This window comes from Oncorhynchus tshawytscha, linkage group LG30 (assembly GCF_018296145.1).
Source record: "Oncorhynchus tshawytscha isolate Ot180627B linkage group LG30, Otsh_v2.0, whole genome shotgun sequence".
In the NCBI taxonomy this organism is placed as follows: domain Eukaryota; kingdom Metazoa; phylum Chordata; class Actinopteri; order Salmoniformes; family Salmonidae; genus Oncorhynchus; species Oncorhynchus tshawytscha.
Window position 1 is genome coordinate 42,745,718 of NC_056458.1, and position 17,116 is coordinate 42,762,833.

The 17,116-nt window shown below is 41.6% G+C and overlaps 1 protein-coding gene across 3 annotated transcripts; it reads left to right on the plus strand.

Moving 5' to 3' along the window:
* Nucleotides 1–1,534: 1,534 nt before the first annotated feature.
* LOC112228307 (beta-2 adrenergic receptor) lies at nucleotides 1,535–9,134 on the plus strand. Of its 3 annotated transcripts, XM_042309303.1 has the most exons (3): nucleotides 1,535–1,700; nucleotides 1,914–2,936; nucleotides 6,798–9,134. In XM_042309303.1, the coding sequence occupies exons 2-3, from the start codon at nucleotides 1,924–1,926 to the stop codon at nucleotides 6,850–6,852; spliced, it is 1,068 nt and encodes a 355-aa protein (XP_042165237.1). In that variant the 5' UTR covers nucleotides 1,535–1,700; nucleotides 1,914–1,923; the 3' UTR covers nucleotides 6,853–9,134. The 3 variants fall into 3 exon arrangements, with proteins under 3 accessions (XP_042165237.1, XP_024249274.1, XP_024249273.1); XM_024393506.1 differs by lacking the exon at nucleotides 6,798–9,134 and having other exon boundaries at nucleotides 1,911–4,483; XM_024393505.1 differs by lacking the exon at nucleotides 6,798–9,134 and having other exon boundaries at nucleotides 1,914–4,483.
* The last annotated feature ends 7,982 nt before the right edge of the window (nucleotides 9,135–17,116 follow it).

Here is a 17,116-nt window from a genome sequence, read left to right on the forward strand (position 1 = left end):
AATATTTACAGTAAACTGTGCTGTCACTTCACGAGAAACTGTATCTGGCGCGATATTTACAGTAAAGGCAGGTTATTGTAGTACTACATATATAAGTGAATTCACTGTGTTTATTGTGTTGTCTACAAAGTGGTTGCATATGAAGTGCTTATGTTCAATTGCATGGATTTTCTTCATTAAAATCTGCAGTTTCCAGCTACAATAGTAATTTACAACAACAACAATGTCTACACTGATCAATTTGTGATCAATTTGATGATATTTTAATTGACAGAAAAATGTGATTTTCTTTCAAAAATGTCTAAGTGACCCCAAACTTCTGAACGGTGGTGTATATGTTCAATTGCATGGATGTTCTTCATTACTGGTTCCATCTGAGCGTGAACAGGATATAATGAAAGAGAATGTAGTTCCATGATCAGAAAGTGCCTCTAAACACTAACGTCACTAAATACTGAATGAGTTGTAAATCCATGTAGCCTCTTCTCTCTCCCCGGTCACAGCTCTTCTCTCTCCACTGTCACAGTACTGTACTGTATGTCCTGAGACACAATGCAAATCAAACAACTATTTTTGGGGGGTAGGGTATGTAAAACACATATGCTACTGTGTTCATTTGTTTAAGTGTGTTTCTACATAAAACCAGATCTATGTGGTGGAGCTAGCCATGCAGTCAGTTAATGATAATATAATATATGCCATTTAGTAGACGCTTTTATCCAAATTGACTGACAGTAGCGCGTGCGTACGTTTTCATATGGGTTGTCCCAGCGGGAATCAAACCCACAATGTTGGCAGTGTAAATGTTCCACCAACTGAGACACAGACAGCCACAGAGAATCTACTATACCCATGTCCAATGGACTATACCTTATGTCTCTGTTTTCAGTTGGAATATGGTTGAGATTCAGGTCAGGAAGTGTGAAAGAGGTCTATTGACATCACATGACATAATTATGCTCTGCATGACAACCCTATAGAACAGTATGTAACTGTAGGTTGTCCATATACGTTGCTCTGTTTGTTCTGTTTGTCTCCAGCAGAGTTATCTGCAGAACTATTATGTTGCTAGGTGAACAACCCTTTCCTTTTCAAAGCATTTTCAAAACAAAGGCCAGGATGCAGAATTTGGAGTGAAAGTTCAATTACTTAATTTCTAATCACCTTGTCCAGTGTGTTGTTGCCAAGAGTGAAGGTAGATTTTTAGATTTTTTTTGGAACAAAATAATAATCTAGTATGGTTTAATTTAATGACGTACAGCTTTTATCACGATCACAACAGCAGTTTCTTTGATTGATCTGATTACATTTTTAAAATATTTTCCTTTACAAATATTACAGATAAAAACAAAGTTACATAATGTTAATTTGACTTGATTCTGTGGAAAAACATGACTGTGTTTAAAAGGAACTGTTATTCACTTCTCCTGTGGTCTGCCTGCCTGCTGATTGGCTGTTGCCAGAGTGTGATGTCATTCTTGCCTGCTATAAGAGCACTGACTAGGTCGGGAACAACATTCAACAGTGACAGAGTGGTGTTAGAACACAGAGCAAGGGGGACTGTTAATGTGTGTCACACGGCAAAAGAGGAAGGGAGAACATTTCTAATGAAGTATAAACACCTAATTGGAGCTGCAACGTATTTTTATCCAAAAAAGGAATACTTTTAGATTTATGGGAGACCAGGAGAACATTTGGAGGTTGGTAAACTACTTCAAGATTAAGTATTCAATTAAATTGCCTCTAAGAAATCTTGGATGAAATTACTCAGAATTGATCAATCCTCACTCATGCTTCCTACGTTGACTTTATACACATTACATTTACACTAGCTTATAAACCTATATGGTTTATTCTTTGTTTTATGGGTGTCTAAGACAATACGTTTCTTCTTATCTAATCTCTTCAAGCAGCCCATAGATCATGGAGAATGTGAGCACGTCTGCCTTGTTCAACCTATCGGACCTACCAGTGGAGAGGAACTCGTCGTCTCACCAGTGGTCTTACTCGGAGTACAGTGAGGCCGAGGCAGTGCTGCTGGGCATCATCATGGCCCTGCTGGTTTTGGGCATCGTCTTTGGCAACGTGCTGGTCATCACCGCCATTGTGCGCTTCCAGCGGCTGCAGACGGTCACCAACATGTTCATCACGTCTCTGGCCTGTGCTGATCTGGTCATGGGCCTGCTGGTGGTGCCCTTCGGTGCCTGCTACATCCTCCTCAACACCTGGCACTTTGGCAGCTTCCTGTGCGAGTTCTGGACGGCGGCAGATGTCTTGTGTGTGACGGCCAGCATCGAGACGCTATGTGTGATCGCGCTGGACCGTTATCTGGCCATCACATCGCCGTTGCGCTACCCGTCCCTGCTGACCAAGCAAAAGGCGTGCGTGGTGGTTGTGACGGTGTGGGGCGTGGCCGCCCTAATCTCCTTCCTGCCAATCCACATGAAATGGTGGGTGTCTGACGAGCCCGAGGCGCTCAGCTGCCTGGAGAACGCCCACTGCTGTGACTTCAACACCAACGCAGCCTACGCCGTTGCCTCCTCCGTCGTCTCCTTCTACATCCCACTGGCGGTCATGGCCTTCGTCTACGGACGCGTCTTCCAGGAGGCCAGGAAGCAGCTGCAGAAGATACGTGGCAGCGAGGGACGGTTCCACGCCCAGATTATCAACAACAACAAGGGGCAGGATGGTGGGGGAGGAGGAGGGGGGAACGGGAAGAGGCCAAAGTTCTGTCTGAAGGAACACAAAGCCCTGAAGACGTTGGGGATCATCATGGGAACCTTTACTCTCTGCTGGCTGCCATTCTTCGTGCTCAACGTGGCGGTGACCATCTGGAAGGTGGACAACATTAAAATGCCATTCAGGATATTGAACTGGATAGGATACGCCAACTCAGCATTCAACCCCCTCATATACTGCAGGAGCCCTGAGTTCAGGTACGCCTTCCAGGAGATTCTGTGCCTAAGAGGGACTGCTTTCCCCACTAATGAATACATATACAGAGGACACAGTTTGCAGGTTAGCCCTAAGGATAAGCCAGGCAGCTCTATACATGATACTGGGACCATGGAGCTGAGTACTGGCTCTCGGTCTAGTGTCCCCAACACAAACAGGAATTGCAATAAACCTTCACTTGCCTCCATTGTCTGAATCGCAGGTTGTTACCAGTAGACTGGTCTTTCTCGTTTAGTCAGACCTGGTGAGCAGACATGGGATAGGAAAAGACATGTGAATCTATTTCCATGCTTAAATGTGTTACTATAAGAATATTATTCTAGTAATGTGTAGGTTATTAAATGTTATGTTTCATCTTAATATTGAACAGTCTGAAAAAGACTTAGGAAGTATTGTTTGTGGACGTGATCATGTGTACGTGTGGTTTGTAGACATGAGTATGTGCACATGTTATGTACTCTAGTGCTTGTGTCTGTGTGTATTTCAACACCAGGGTTCAGGTACTAAGTTCATGTCTCCAGTTTGGTTGCACAAAAAAAAAAATCTACCTCATTAGCATTGTTTTTGATTCATCTCCATCTCAAAGAGCTTCAAGAACAAATCATTATAATCTGTTTGTATGAAAATTAATAATGTTGTCTGTCAGTTGAACTGGCTGTTCTTTGCTGGGAGTGGTCTGAAAGGCCAGGGTAGGAAAGGTCCAGAGAATTAAGAGATCAAATTAGGGTTCTACAGTAATATATGTCCCTCCCACTTGTGCCTGTAGCCAGCCCTCTGTCTGTAACACATTCCATATTGACCTGGGTCTCTCCCAGGGGCTTCTGTCTGTCTGTGGGATTCTGAACGCTCCCTCGGCCACGCCCACAAATCCAACTCTCTGACGAGTGACGGCAGGTGCATATCATCACAGGCAGGCACTATTACCAGCTGCACCGCACCAAAAAACATTTAAACAAACGCTCACGCTGCTCTGTCCCACTCCCTCCAGCCACCACCTTCAATACCTCAACCTTCACCTTCTCTACAACACCATTTAAGTGTGGTTATATACGCATGTCCTGCCGCCCCTCAGACGGTGTGTGTAAGGACACACAGACAGACAAGCCTCAATAACCCTTGCAAGCACAGTATAGGTCAGAGCAGCAGTACCTTAATGCTGGGTAGTATGAACACCATTGTACGTCATTCTGACACCAATACCCAGCCAGTACATTTAGACTGTAAAGTTATATTTAGTGATTGCTTTTACACTCTACCTTGCTGCTTCTCTGTGTTATTGGTTGTTAATGGCGACCGTGGGAACGGTTGTTGTTGTGCTGCTCTCCGCTGTTGCTCTAGTGTTTCAAGTTGTATTTTTGGGGAGGTTTTATTTATTTATTTATTTATTTGCTGTTGTGAAGCTACAGTGTTTACAGAGATTCCTGGACAAGCTGTCTGATTTGGGAGACAAACAGAATGTAGTAATAGATATACGCAATGTACTAACGTAGCGAAAATATAAGGAAATAAACCACTACAGTAAGGGAGAGTGGGGGAAGTTGAGCCACTTCGTTTCTAGGAAACCATACACAACATTAATCATGTGAGCAGATATTTAGGAAGAGGTCATCATTTCATGGAGTCTGTGAAGGAAGAAACCGCAGAGAAAAAGAAAATTAGTTCCCCCAAAAAATGATTTTCACAAAGTCAAATATATTGTCTTAAAGGTTTCATGATGCTTTTATCTAAACCAAGGTTTTAAGACTTATACATCTGTTGGGGTCTCTATACATTTCAATATGAGGTCCTAAACCTGCATTAAAATGCATCCTTGTAGCTGTGGGGGCTAATAAAGACTAAATGTTTGCCTTGGGGTAAATTGAGCCAATGGCCACTATACCCCCATTCAAATGATGATTGCATTTGGTCAGTTTTATGCTTAGTATTCCTGCAGTGTGCCTTACATATGACCTCAACATTGTTACAGAGCAGACATCATCATGCCTCGTGTATACAAACATAAAACAGGCTCTGGAGAGCAGCCAAGGAAATGAGAGAAGGGATGAAGTCCATTTGAACAACAGCAAGGGATGAACAAATAGACTGAATGACACTGAAGAGGTACATTAACAAAAAAGACGATTAACATGTATCTGTGTGAAAGGGAGGCTATGACAGAGTAGCAGAGACACACCAGGTCTTATCTGATGACATGGAGTCTCAGCTTGATTAACATTTCAAGAATCTCACAGACCAGTTTCATGGGCTTAGCAGCCTTTAATGTAGAGAACTGCCTACGAAACAACCTCCCTTTCCCAGACAACTGGTTGACAAATGGAAGGGTAAGTGATATTAAAAAGAGATCTATATCTTAATGTACACCCCCATTCCATTAATTAAACTTTGACCTACCAGCACTATCACCCACTGTTATAGGACACCATCACCCACGGTCACAGGACACCATCACCCACTGTCACAGGACACCATCACCCACGGTCACAGGACACCAACACCCACTGTCATAGGACACCATCACCCACGGTCACAGGACACCATCACCCACGGTCACAGGACACCATCACCCACGGTCACAGGACACCATCACCCACGGTCACAGGACACCATCACCCACTGTCACAGGACACCAACACCCACTGTCACAGGACACCAACACCCACTTACCCCAATGCGGCTTAACTTACTCTGTCCCTATTCTCAATTTACAACTTACCCCATAGTCAGGAATCCACTTTTTTTGGACAAGCTATGTTTTCAAAACTATGTAGATATCTTTTTTTTAGAAAGAATACTACATTTCTCTTGAGGTGTGATGCTGAATGTAAAAAAAAAATGTCTCAACTTACCCCACTCTCCCCTATATCTTTTGCAGAATTTGCACATATTCTTGTCTAAGAATGATCAAATGTAAGATTGGAACTTGCAGATGTTGTGGTTGGGTGGGTAGGTAGGTGGTTGGGTGGGTAGGTAGGTGGGTAGGTGGGTAGGTAGGTGGGTGGTTGGTTGGGTAGGTAGGTGGGTAGGTGCTCTCAGTGATGATGAACGCTGTAGGTGTCCTCAATTTTTTGCAGATTTTGTCCAGGTGTTAATGAAAAGAAACCTCTAAAACACAGTGATTCAGCCTGTAATGAACACAGCTAATGGTGTAGCTCACTTTTAGTGAAACATTTTAAAAATTATTTTTACCTTTATTTAACTGGGCAAGTCAGTTAAGAACAAATTCTTACTTTCAATGACGGCCTAGGAACAGTGGGTTAACTGCCTGTTCAGGGGTAGAACCACAGATTTGTACCTTGTCAGCTCGGGGGTTTGAACTTGCAACCTTCCGGTTACTAATCCAACGCTCTAACGCCCAACGCTCACTAGGCTACTCTGCTGCCCCATATATTGAAACTTATAGAGAACATAGACTGCATCGCACCCTCACGTCAGCCAGCGAAGTGAAAAAAGTTACTCTAAAATGGTCTCATCATGCACTGACTGTAAATATTTAGAATGCTTCAAACGATTTCTTTGTGTATAGGTCTATACTAAACCCTGTTACTTTACAACTACTTAGATAGCTAGTGATGTGTGTGTGTAGGTGTCTGTATGCTTGTGCTAACTGTCTGAATATTTATTTAACCTTTTTTGACAGCGAGTCATGCTGAGACCAAGGTCTCTTGTTCAGATGAGCCCTGTACACACATCAATATACACATCAATATACACATCAATATTCACATCAATACATGAAAAGCAGAACACAATCATAGAAAACAAACACATTCTTCAGTACAAAGGTCCTCAACCAGCCTTTTGAATTGCTTTAGAGGCACCAATTCATCACATTTTTTTTTTAGATCGAAGGGATCCCCAGAGAGAGCCATCCATGAGACCGGGTCTGGTATCTTGTAAGTTAACAATGAAGATAGGTATGGCGGACGTTTGTGCAAGAGGGCTTTATAAACAAAAAGAGTGCAATGCATGGATCTACAAGACTTCTACTTTCTGATACAGAATACAGTGATGTGTACTGAACCTATTGCCCGTAATAAACCGTAGTGTGTCCAATAGCTTCAATACAGTGATGTGTACTGAACCTATTGCCCGTAATAAACCGTAGTGTGTCCAATAGCTTCAATACAGTGATGTGTACTGAACCTATTGCCCGTAATAAACCGTAGTGTGTCCAATAGCTTCAATACAGTGATGTGTACTGAACCTATTGCCCGTAATAAACCGTAGTGTGTCCAATAGCTTCAATACAGTGGCAGCTGCATTCATATGGACAATATCTTCATAGTCTGTAACCGGTATGAATGTTGACTGAATGATTTGATTTCTCCTGTCTAATGAAAGGCATAACCTATTCCTATAGAATTCATGACCTATTCCATTTTAATTCTTAATTTCTTAACTAATTCGTCAACATGCTTTTTGAAAGAGCTTTTTCATCCATCCAGATGCCCAGATATTTACAAGCGAGGACATGGTCAATGAGGGCATCAACCAATGTACATATCCAGTATATTCATTCATCATCATATCCATTATTACGGGATTTGGAGAATAACATATACTTGGTTTTGCCTGCATTAAGTATGTAAGTACATACTTAAGTCAGAGTTTGCTCAGACAATGGTGCTTTGGAGGTTTGATTTCATAGGAATACATGAGGTACTGTTAACTCACTAACTCACCCTCTTTGTTATGGACACAAGGACACTTTTGATGTACTGTAAATGTGAATAACATATTATCCTTGCATTGCAAAATGTTACCATGAATATATTGTGTATAACTTCAGACACGTAGCTACAAAAAGTACGAGACATGGTCTTAGATATTTACGTATCAAAATTATTTAATTCTACTGAAAACTTGTCATTTGCCAAATGAAATTACTGTACATTCTCAGAGGTAACAAAGGCAGAATATTTTACAGCTGGAAATGTTTTATTAGAAATAAATATTTGCTAGAAATATTAGCAGTCAATTTTATTTTGTTAAATGTTTATTTTCATGTCTGACATGCTAGGTCTGAGATTAAACCCATTCGTGTCTGTTACGTTCTAAGACCTGGTTCTGTGTAGTGAGAGAGCACACTGCCCCCCTCTGGTAAGGCTGTTAACTGGAGCAGACAGGAGGATCCGTCAACACTGTTTATAACCATATTTTTCCAGTCCAACGCTTATTCTCACCTCTGCTGCTCCCCAGCCCTTTTATAGAGACATCCTGTTGCTAAGGCCAGTGTCCTACATTACAGGACAGGACATTGCGCCTGGATTCCATGAACAACATGACATTTCATATGCCCACAGCTGTTGTGCACTGGGAAGCACTGAGGCAGGCATGAGAAGGACTGACTGGTGGAGTTCGTCTACAGGGGTTCACACATCTCTTCTGACAAGGAGACGAGAAAGATGCAATGGAAACAGCTGTGTCCATGTTGGACAATAACACTCACTGGACTGAAGGGCAGCTCTTCTCTTTTGCACAGATATTGATCTCCACTGTGGGAAGGAATGGTGCCTCTGACCACTGATCAAAGAAACTGAGTTTACATTTCTCAATCTCTGCTGGCCTGATATGAGTCCCAATCTAATGCTCCAGGGAATGTGGCATTGCAGGTTCCACACTGTAGCTGTTGCCATGATGGTAAAACGATGTACAGTTTCAATTGCATACCTTTTAGTCATGTGAATCAATTCTGCAAGTGTAATGTATTTCAAACATTCTGTATTTGCTATTACCTTATAGCGCAGGGGTATTCAACCGGGGGTCCACGGCCCCCTAGGGGCCCACAGAGGTGCTGCTGGGGGTCTGCAAAATATATATACAATTATATATGTGTAAAAATATTTTAATGAATGTCGTTAGCAACAACAGAATAAATCAAATTAGAATGTCATACCTACAGTAGAAATAGGAGAATATCTTATTTCTTATGATGGTAATTGTATTTCTTAACTCCTAATATTGAGCGAATTACATTCATTAGAGACAATTATACTCATGCACCTGCAAATGAATTAAATCAAAAATGTATTTGTCATATGCTTCGTAAATGACAGGTGTAGACTAACAATGAAATGCTTACTTACTGACACCTTCCCAGCATTGCAGATAGAAACAAAACAGAACATAATAACACAATGAATAAATAGACAACCAGTGTTGCTGGTTGCTGCGAAGTTTTCTTGACTTGGACCTAAATGTTTTGCCATCACATGGCTAACCCTTGTTTAACCAGCTAAACAGATGCTCCTAGCAAAAATGTGTTTGGAGTGACCTTTCTAACTCATAGGCTAGAGTTTACACTTCCTCTTCTAATTATAATGTGGGAAGGTCAAAATAATGAAACTATCTACCAAATGTATTAATTTTTATTTCTTCTTACTTCACCCGATGATAAGACATGTGATATATTTTGTTGCTAATGTACAGTACCATTCAAAAGTTTGGACACAGTTTTTCTTGATTTTTTAAACTAATTTCTACATGGTAGAATAATGGTGAAGACATCATCATTATGAAATAACACACATATGGAATCATGTAGTAACCAAACATGTTTTAAACAAATCAAAATATATTTTATATTTGAGATTCTTCAAAGTAGCCACCCTTTGCCTTGATGACAGCTTTGCACACTCTTGGCATTCTCTCAAACAGCTTCATGAGGTAGTCACCTGGAATGCATTTCAATTAACAGGCGTGCCTTTTTAAAAGTTAATTTGTGGAATTTATTTCCTTCTTAATACGTTTGAGCCAATCAGTTGTGTTGTGACAAGGTTGGGGTGGGTATACAGAAGATAGCCCTATTTGGTAAAAGACGTCCATATCATGGCAAGAACAGGTCAAATAAGCAGGGTGAAATGACAGTCCATCATTACTTTAAGACATGAAAGTCAGTCAATATGGAACATTTCAAGAACTTTGAAAGTTTCTTCAAGTGCAGTTGCACAAACCATCAAGCGCTATGATGAAACTGGCTCTCGTGAGGACCGCCACAGGAAAGAAAGACCCAGAGGTACCTCTGCTGCAGGGGATAAGTTCATTAGAGTTACCAGCCTCAGAAATTGCAGCCCAAATAAATCATAGGAAGGGGTCCCTGGGTCACCGGTTTTCCTGGGAGGGGGTTCCATTGGTCGCCTGTTCCCTGGGAGGGGGTCCCTGGGCAAGAAATGGTTGAAGACCCTTGTTGTAGAGCCACGGCTTCTTTCTGCATTGTTCCACTGTAACAGTGCGTGGGTCTGCTGCTGCTAGCCAGTGTTATGATTATTGTATATATTATCATAAACAGAAGTGTTTTATCTGGTAACTGGAGAGACCTGTACTACTGACCAAGAATACAATCTGGAGGTGACACATTTCCCATGCTGCATGTCAGTCACACAGTATGGTGTAAGTAATCTAGCACCATTCCCTGTTGTTCAAAATGATCTACTGTATCGGCATTGATGTTTTCTTTATTTTTTACGGTGGTCATTGTGTATGTGTACATTTAGGCTGAACTAATGTGATATGGTATTTGTATTTAATAAATCATTTATTGTTCTTCAACGGTAATATATCATTTTTTTTTGCAGTTGTACGAATCTATTTGTATCTATCGGCAAACTAGACAGTCTTTTAAATACTGAGAAAAGTGTGCATGCACACACACACACACACACACACACACACACACACACACACACACACACACACACACACACACACACACACACACACACACACACACACACACACACACACACACACACACACACACACACACACACACACACACTCTTTGGCTGACTTTTGTGTGTCAACCTCTTATCAGTCTCAGTGGGGCATCAGCCAGTAACCCTAGGTAACCCCAGGTAACCCAGGACAATGAGAATAGATTTTCTGGGAGTTCCCTGGTCTGCTATGTAGTAAATAGATCCAATCCAGCTAATCTACCCCACCTGCTGCCAGATTGTCTCACTCTAATACCCAGATCAAAGCACCAAGCCCAGTGCTTAACCAGAGCCTGTAGGCCTGGACACTAACCAGCAGGATTGTTGGCCAGGGCCATAGACCTGTAGCCACAATAGAGACCAGTGACAGACAGATCACACAGATGAAATATGACTGTAGTCCAATGTTTTGCATTTCTCTGCTCTGAGCTAATCATTAAGTTTTATCAGATCCTCTGACTCATGGTCTTTGAGGAGAGTAATGTTCACCATCTGTTTACATGGCTGTCGGTCAGCTGTAGGGGATGGTAGGGGACTCGCTGCCCAGCCTGTAGCTATGCACTCTCTGCTTTTTGGAATTTTGACTACATTATTTTTCCTCCTGTGCTGTGGGTCATCTTGGATTATTTGCCCAGCTGTTTATATCCAGGTTATGAGTTATGCTGAGAAAGATGAGATTAGTTGTAGTAGCTATCTACTGTACTATGTATAGTTCTCAATGTTAGTAAATGTTAGTTAGCAGATTATACAATAGCCCTGTCAGTGTTTTTGGGTGCCAAAGCAAAATGTCTGACACCAAGCCACCTGTAGACTATCAAAGACTAACGAGACAGTTAAACAACACCAACTGAACTCACACACCCTTACAATTAAAATCTGTTTTGCTGTGCTTGACAACTGGTAAGGGTGAGAGATACATATGGCTTGAATGGCATATTCATCATTAAATAATACTAAAACAGAAGCACTAGTAATAATACACTCATAATCAAACAGTCTATTACAGCTATTACGTGTGTCCCAGTGATGTCCCTCGAAATGTCACACTTTCAAAGATACACTAATTTTCTCTTTATATTCTAGTCACTTCTTTATTGTCCTCTGAGGATTCTTTTACAGTATAATTATTTCATCCCGGAGTGATTTCTACTCTGGGAGTGATTCTGACAGCTGAGCTGTTCCCAGGACAGGGAGTTGGCTGGTGTTGATACAAGGTGGTAATAGCAGGTGTCTCCAGCATCACGTTACCCTGGGCTCAGGCTAGGTTTAGACTGAAGTGTGTAAATAGACAGTCTCCCCAGGAGAACAGGTTCACACCACATCGGCTAAATGGATATTATAAAGACGGAATCAGACTAAAGCTGTGCCGCTGAATGCCCAATTACATTCCATTGTTAGAGACCGTGTACCAGCAGGTAAATAATTAATGAAAGGTGTGAGATCTCCTGTTGAATCCCAATGATACTCTTATTTAGTGACGCTGATGTTGTGCTTGTTTTCAATGAAGCAAGAGCTGCAATCATTGTCGGATAGCTAATAATGTTTCCATTTATAGGCTGATAGGCCAATCAAATACTGAAGCCTACATCAGAGGTGATCACGGTGGTCTTTCTCGGGATAACGTCCCACCATAGAGCTGTTAATGGATGCCATTAGACTGAGTATGTGGAGACAGGCCCCTGAAATCAGCTTTTGGTAGCTATTCTGGCAAGTCTCAGCAACACGACGGTGCAGAGGCTGTTTGACAAGATATTTCATAGATGTTTAATGAAAGCAATCTGTTTTAGGAGCTTAACCGTGATTGGGCCCCAGCTGTGTAACCTCACCACTTCCTGGTATTACTGCAGATAAGGTCCACTCCCGTAGAGAATGTGTTCCTGAGATTCAGAGGGTTTTGTGTAAACTAAGGAATAAACGACACTGCTGGTCTTTGCTGTTGGCACTTATGTTCACTCTTCCCGGTCTTATGTAGGGGAGTGACGAGGATTCAGGAATGTAAAGGAATAAGATAGGCCAGGTCCATTATCCAGCGAGAATGTCTCTACCTCTTTCCAACATCTGTTTCTTGTGTGATTTTTGCCTCTAAATAAGGGTTTGTCCGTCGTTTTAGGCAATTTAATTCTCAGATGCACTTCTTAGTGCAGTATCTTGTTTAATTTGTTTCCATGCAGTAACACTGTCCAGTTCTCCCTACTTTGAATAATGTATTTTTACACTATCTCATCTGCATTAATGATAAATTAGTTAACCTTGCTAACAGCACTGGTGGAGACCTGAGTCATCCACACATGGGAATCTGATTCTTTTTTGTAGACCATGCTTCCTGCTATGTTCCATCCCTAAGGCTCTGTTCAGATTTGTTTTTGTTTGTCCTTATTAATGGCAAAATATTCACATAGAAATAGTAAGGTGAATGGTCCAGGGACTGATGTTCCTGCCTCATGAGTTGAACACTAAATCCATACGTGTAAATCCAGCCTGGACCAAGATCTCCACTCCGGTCACAACACACTGTCCTCTCCCAACTGCTCCCTCTCTGTCATCCATCTATCAGCTCTCTGTCATCCTTCTATCACCACTGTCATCCATCTATCAGCTCTCTGTCATCCATCTATCAGCTCTCTGTCATCCTTCTATCACCACTGTCATCCATCTATCATCTCTCTGTCATCCATCTATCACCACTCTGTCATCCATTTATCACCACTGTCATCCATCTATCAGCTCTCTGTCATCCATTTATCAGCTCTCTGTCATCCTTATATCAACTTTCAGGGGACAAAATTTGGCTGCCAACCTGGTGGTTACTGTGATGCTGTCATCCTCAGTGCATTCCTCAGTAATGAAAGACTCCCACAGTGGTCTCTGTGAAAGACACCCACAGTGGTCTCTGTGAAAGACTCCCACAGTGGTCTCTGTGAAAGACACCCACAGTGGTCTCTGTGAAAGACACCCACAGTGGTCTCTGTGAAAGACTCCCACAGTGGTCTCTGTGAAAGATTCCCCTAGTGGTCTCTGTGAAAGACTCCCAGAGTGGTCTCTGTGAAAGACACCCACAGTGGTCTCTGTGAAACTGTCAATACAACCAATAAAAAAATATGGTCCACTATGGATAAATAAATCAGCAATTCTACAAGAAAAGAGGAGTGCACCAATGACATTCATTTATGGTTTGCTTATGTTTTTTTACCCATTGGTGCTGTTTGGTGTTGCTGTTCAGTCGTTGAATAGTAAAACACCTGGCTTTAGTGTGTGTCAACACTGCTCCACGTAGACACTTAGTGTTAGAGAAACTGCTTACGTTTGCCTACTGTTGCTCTGTGTCTATTTACCATTGAGGAACATACAGTGTGTGCGTGTGCACGTGCCTGTGTCTGGGCAGTAGGTTTTATGGACCTACATGAATCATAGGCTTTAATTATGTGACGGCAAAAACGGTGTTGTGATGGTAATAGGACCAAAAAATATGGCTTTAGACTGGTGCTGATTTCAGAGAAGAACACAATGTTATTTCACCCAATGTGCCTCAAATAAAGGGAAGGGAACATTGCAGAAAGAGGACATTTGTTCTAGTCTCCTCACTCAGTCCCACACTGACTCACTCAGACAACACAAATCTCTTTTGTCATTCAGCAGGTAAAACATGATGATGTGTTCCATGAGAGTAGAGTTTATTGACGCACTCGGTGTGAGAGAATAAAAAAATAAAAAAATACCCATCAAAGCTGGAGATATCAGTTAATTAGCTGAATCTCAATCCAAAGCAATCGCCTATGTCTGCCGTTTTGTCAGACCATGAGATTTCCCCGAAATTTCGGTCTTCTCACGATGGTGTTCTCTGTTTTGCTCCACCACTCCCACAGGTGTCACAGGACTCCTCTGAAGGTAACCCATACAAACACAAAAATAAGGGGTTAAATATCTGTCCAAAAAAACAAAAATATTTCCTGAACTTTCTTATATCTCCTAGATATAGGACAGAGACTTCAAAATCTTATTCCTTATGATTTATTATTTGACTGTCATTTGCCATTTATAGATGCGTTATTCAATCCGTTTCTATGGACTATCGTAGTAAAAGCCAAATTCAATATTTTATCAAAATATATATATAATTGGACACACCTACTCATTCAAGGGATTTTCTTTATTTTTTATATTTTCTACATTGTAGAATAATAGTGAAGACGTCAAAACTATGAAATAACACCAAGTACACCAACACCAAGTACACCAACACCAAGTACACCAACACCAAGTACATCAACACCAAGTACACCAACACCAAGTACACCAACACCAAGTACATCAACACCAAGTACACCAACACCAAGTACACCAACACCAAGTACACCAACACCAAGTACATCAACACCAAGTACATCAACACCAAGTACACCAACACCAAGTACACCAACACCAAGTACATCAACACCAAGTAACCAAGTGTTAAACAAATCAAAATATATTTTATATTTGAGATTCTTCAAAGTAGCCACCCTTTGTGTCACGGCCGTGGAAAGAAGTAGACCAAAAGGGCAGCGTGGTGAGCATGCTTACGTTTATTATAATGATGTCGCCAACAAAACAATAAACATAGAAACGACCGTGAAGCTTAACTGGGCTAAACAGGCCACTAACAAAGTCAACTACCCACACTGAAGGAGGGAAAAAGGGCTACTTAAGTATGATTCCCAATCAGAGACAACGATCGACAGCTGTCCCTGATTGAGAACCACACCCGGCCAAAACATAGAAATAAAGAAACATAGAAAACAAAACATAGAATGCCCACCCCACATCACACCCTGACCAAACAAAGAAAGAAAACGGCTCTCTAAGGTCAGGGCGTGACACTTTCCCTTTGCCTTCTCTCAATCAGCTTAATGTGGAATGCTTTTCCAACAGTCTTGAAGCAGTTCCCACATATGCTGAGCAATTGTTGGCTGCTTTTCCTTCACTCTGCGGTCCAACTCATCCCAAACCATCTCAATTGGGTTGAGGTTGGGTGATTGTGGAGGCCAGGTCATCTGATGCAGCCCTCCATCACTCTCCTTCTTGGTCAAATAGCCCTGGAGGTGTGTTTTGGGTCATTGTCCTGTTGAAAAATGATAATCCCACTAAGCGCTAACCAGATGGGATGGCGTATCACTGCAGAATGCTGTGGTAGCCATGCTGGTTAAGTGTGCCTGAATGAATGTGCCTTGAATTCTAAATAAATCAGACAGTGTCACCAGCAAAGCACCCCCACACCATTACACCTCTTCCTCCATGCTTCACGGTGGGAACCACACATGCGGATATCATCCGCTCACCCACTCTGCGTCTCACAAAGACACGGTGGTTGGAACCAAAAATCTCAAATTCAGACTCATTAGACCAAAGGACAGATTTCCACCAGTCTAATGTCCATTCCTTGTGTTTCTTGGCCCAAGCAAGTATCTTCTTCTTACTGGTGTCCTTTAGTAGTGGTTTCTTTTCAGCGATTTGACCATGTAGGCTTGATTCACGCAGTCCCCTCTGAACAGTTGATGTTGAGATGTGTCTGTTACTTGAACTCTATGAAGCATTTATTTTGGCTGCAATCTGAGGTGCAGTTAACTAATGAACTTATCCTCTGCAGCAGAGGTAACTCTGGATCTTCCTTTCCTGTGGTGGTCCTCATGACAGCCAGGTAACTCTAATGAACTTGTCCTCTACAGCAGAGGTAACTCTGGATCTTCCTTTCCTGTGGCGGTCCTCATGACAGCCAGGTAACTCTAATGAACTTGTCCTCTACAGCAGAGGTAACTCTGGATCTTCCTTTCTTGTGGTGGTCCTCATGAGAGCCAGTTTCATCACAGCACTTGATGTTTTTTGAGACTGCAAGTTATTGAAATGTTCTGTATTGACTGACCTTCAAGTCTTAAAGTAATGATGGACTGTAGTTTCTCTTTGCTTATTTGAGCTGTTCCTGCCATAATATGGACTTGGTCTTTTACCAAATAGTTCTATCTTCTGTATACCACCCCTACCTTGTCACAATACGAACGGGTTGGCTCAAACGCATTCAGAAAGAATGAAATTCCACAAATGTACTTTTCAGAATGCACACCTATTATGTGCAAAGCTGTCAACAATTTTTTGATTACTACATTATGTTATTTCATCGTTTTGATGTCTTCACTATTATTCTACAATGTAGAAAATAGTAAAAATAAAAACCCTGGAATGAGTAGGTGTTTCCAATCTTTTGCCTGGTACTGTGTATCTTTATATATACCTAAAGGGGTCCTAAAATTCCAAATCAAATATCTACAGTGCCTTCTGAAAGTATTCAGACCCCTTGAATTGTTTTCACATTTTGTTAGGTTACAGCCTTATTCTACAATTGATTAAATAGTTTTTTCCCCTCATCAGTCTACACACAATACCCCATAATGACAAAACAAAGAGGTTTTTAGACATGT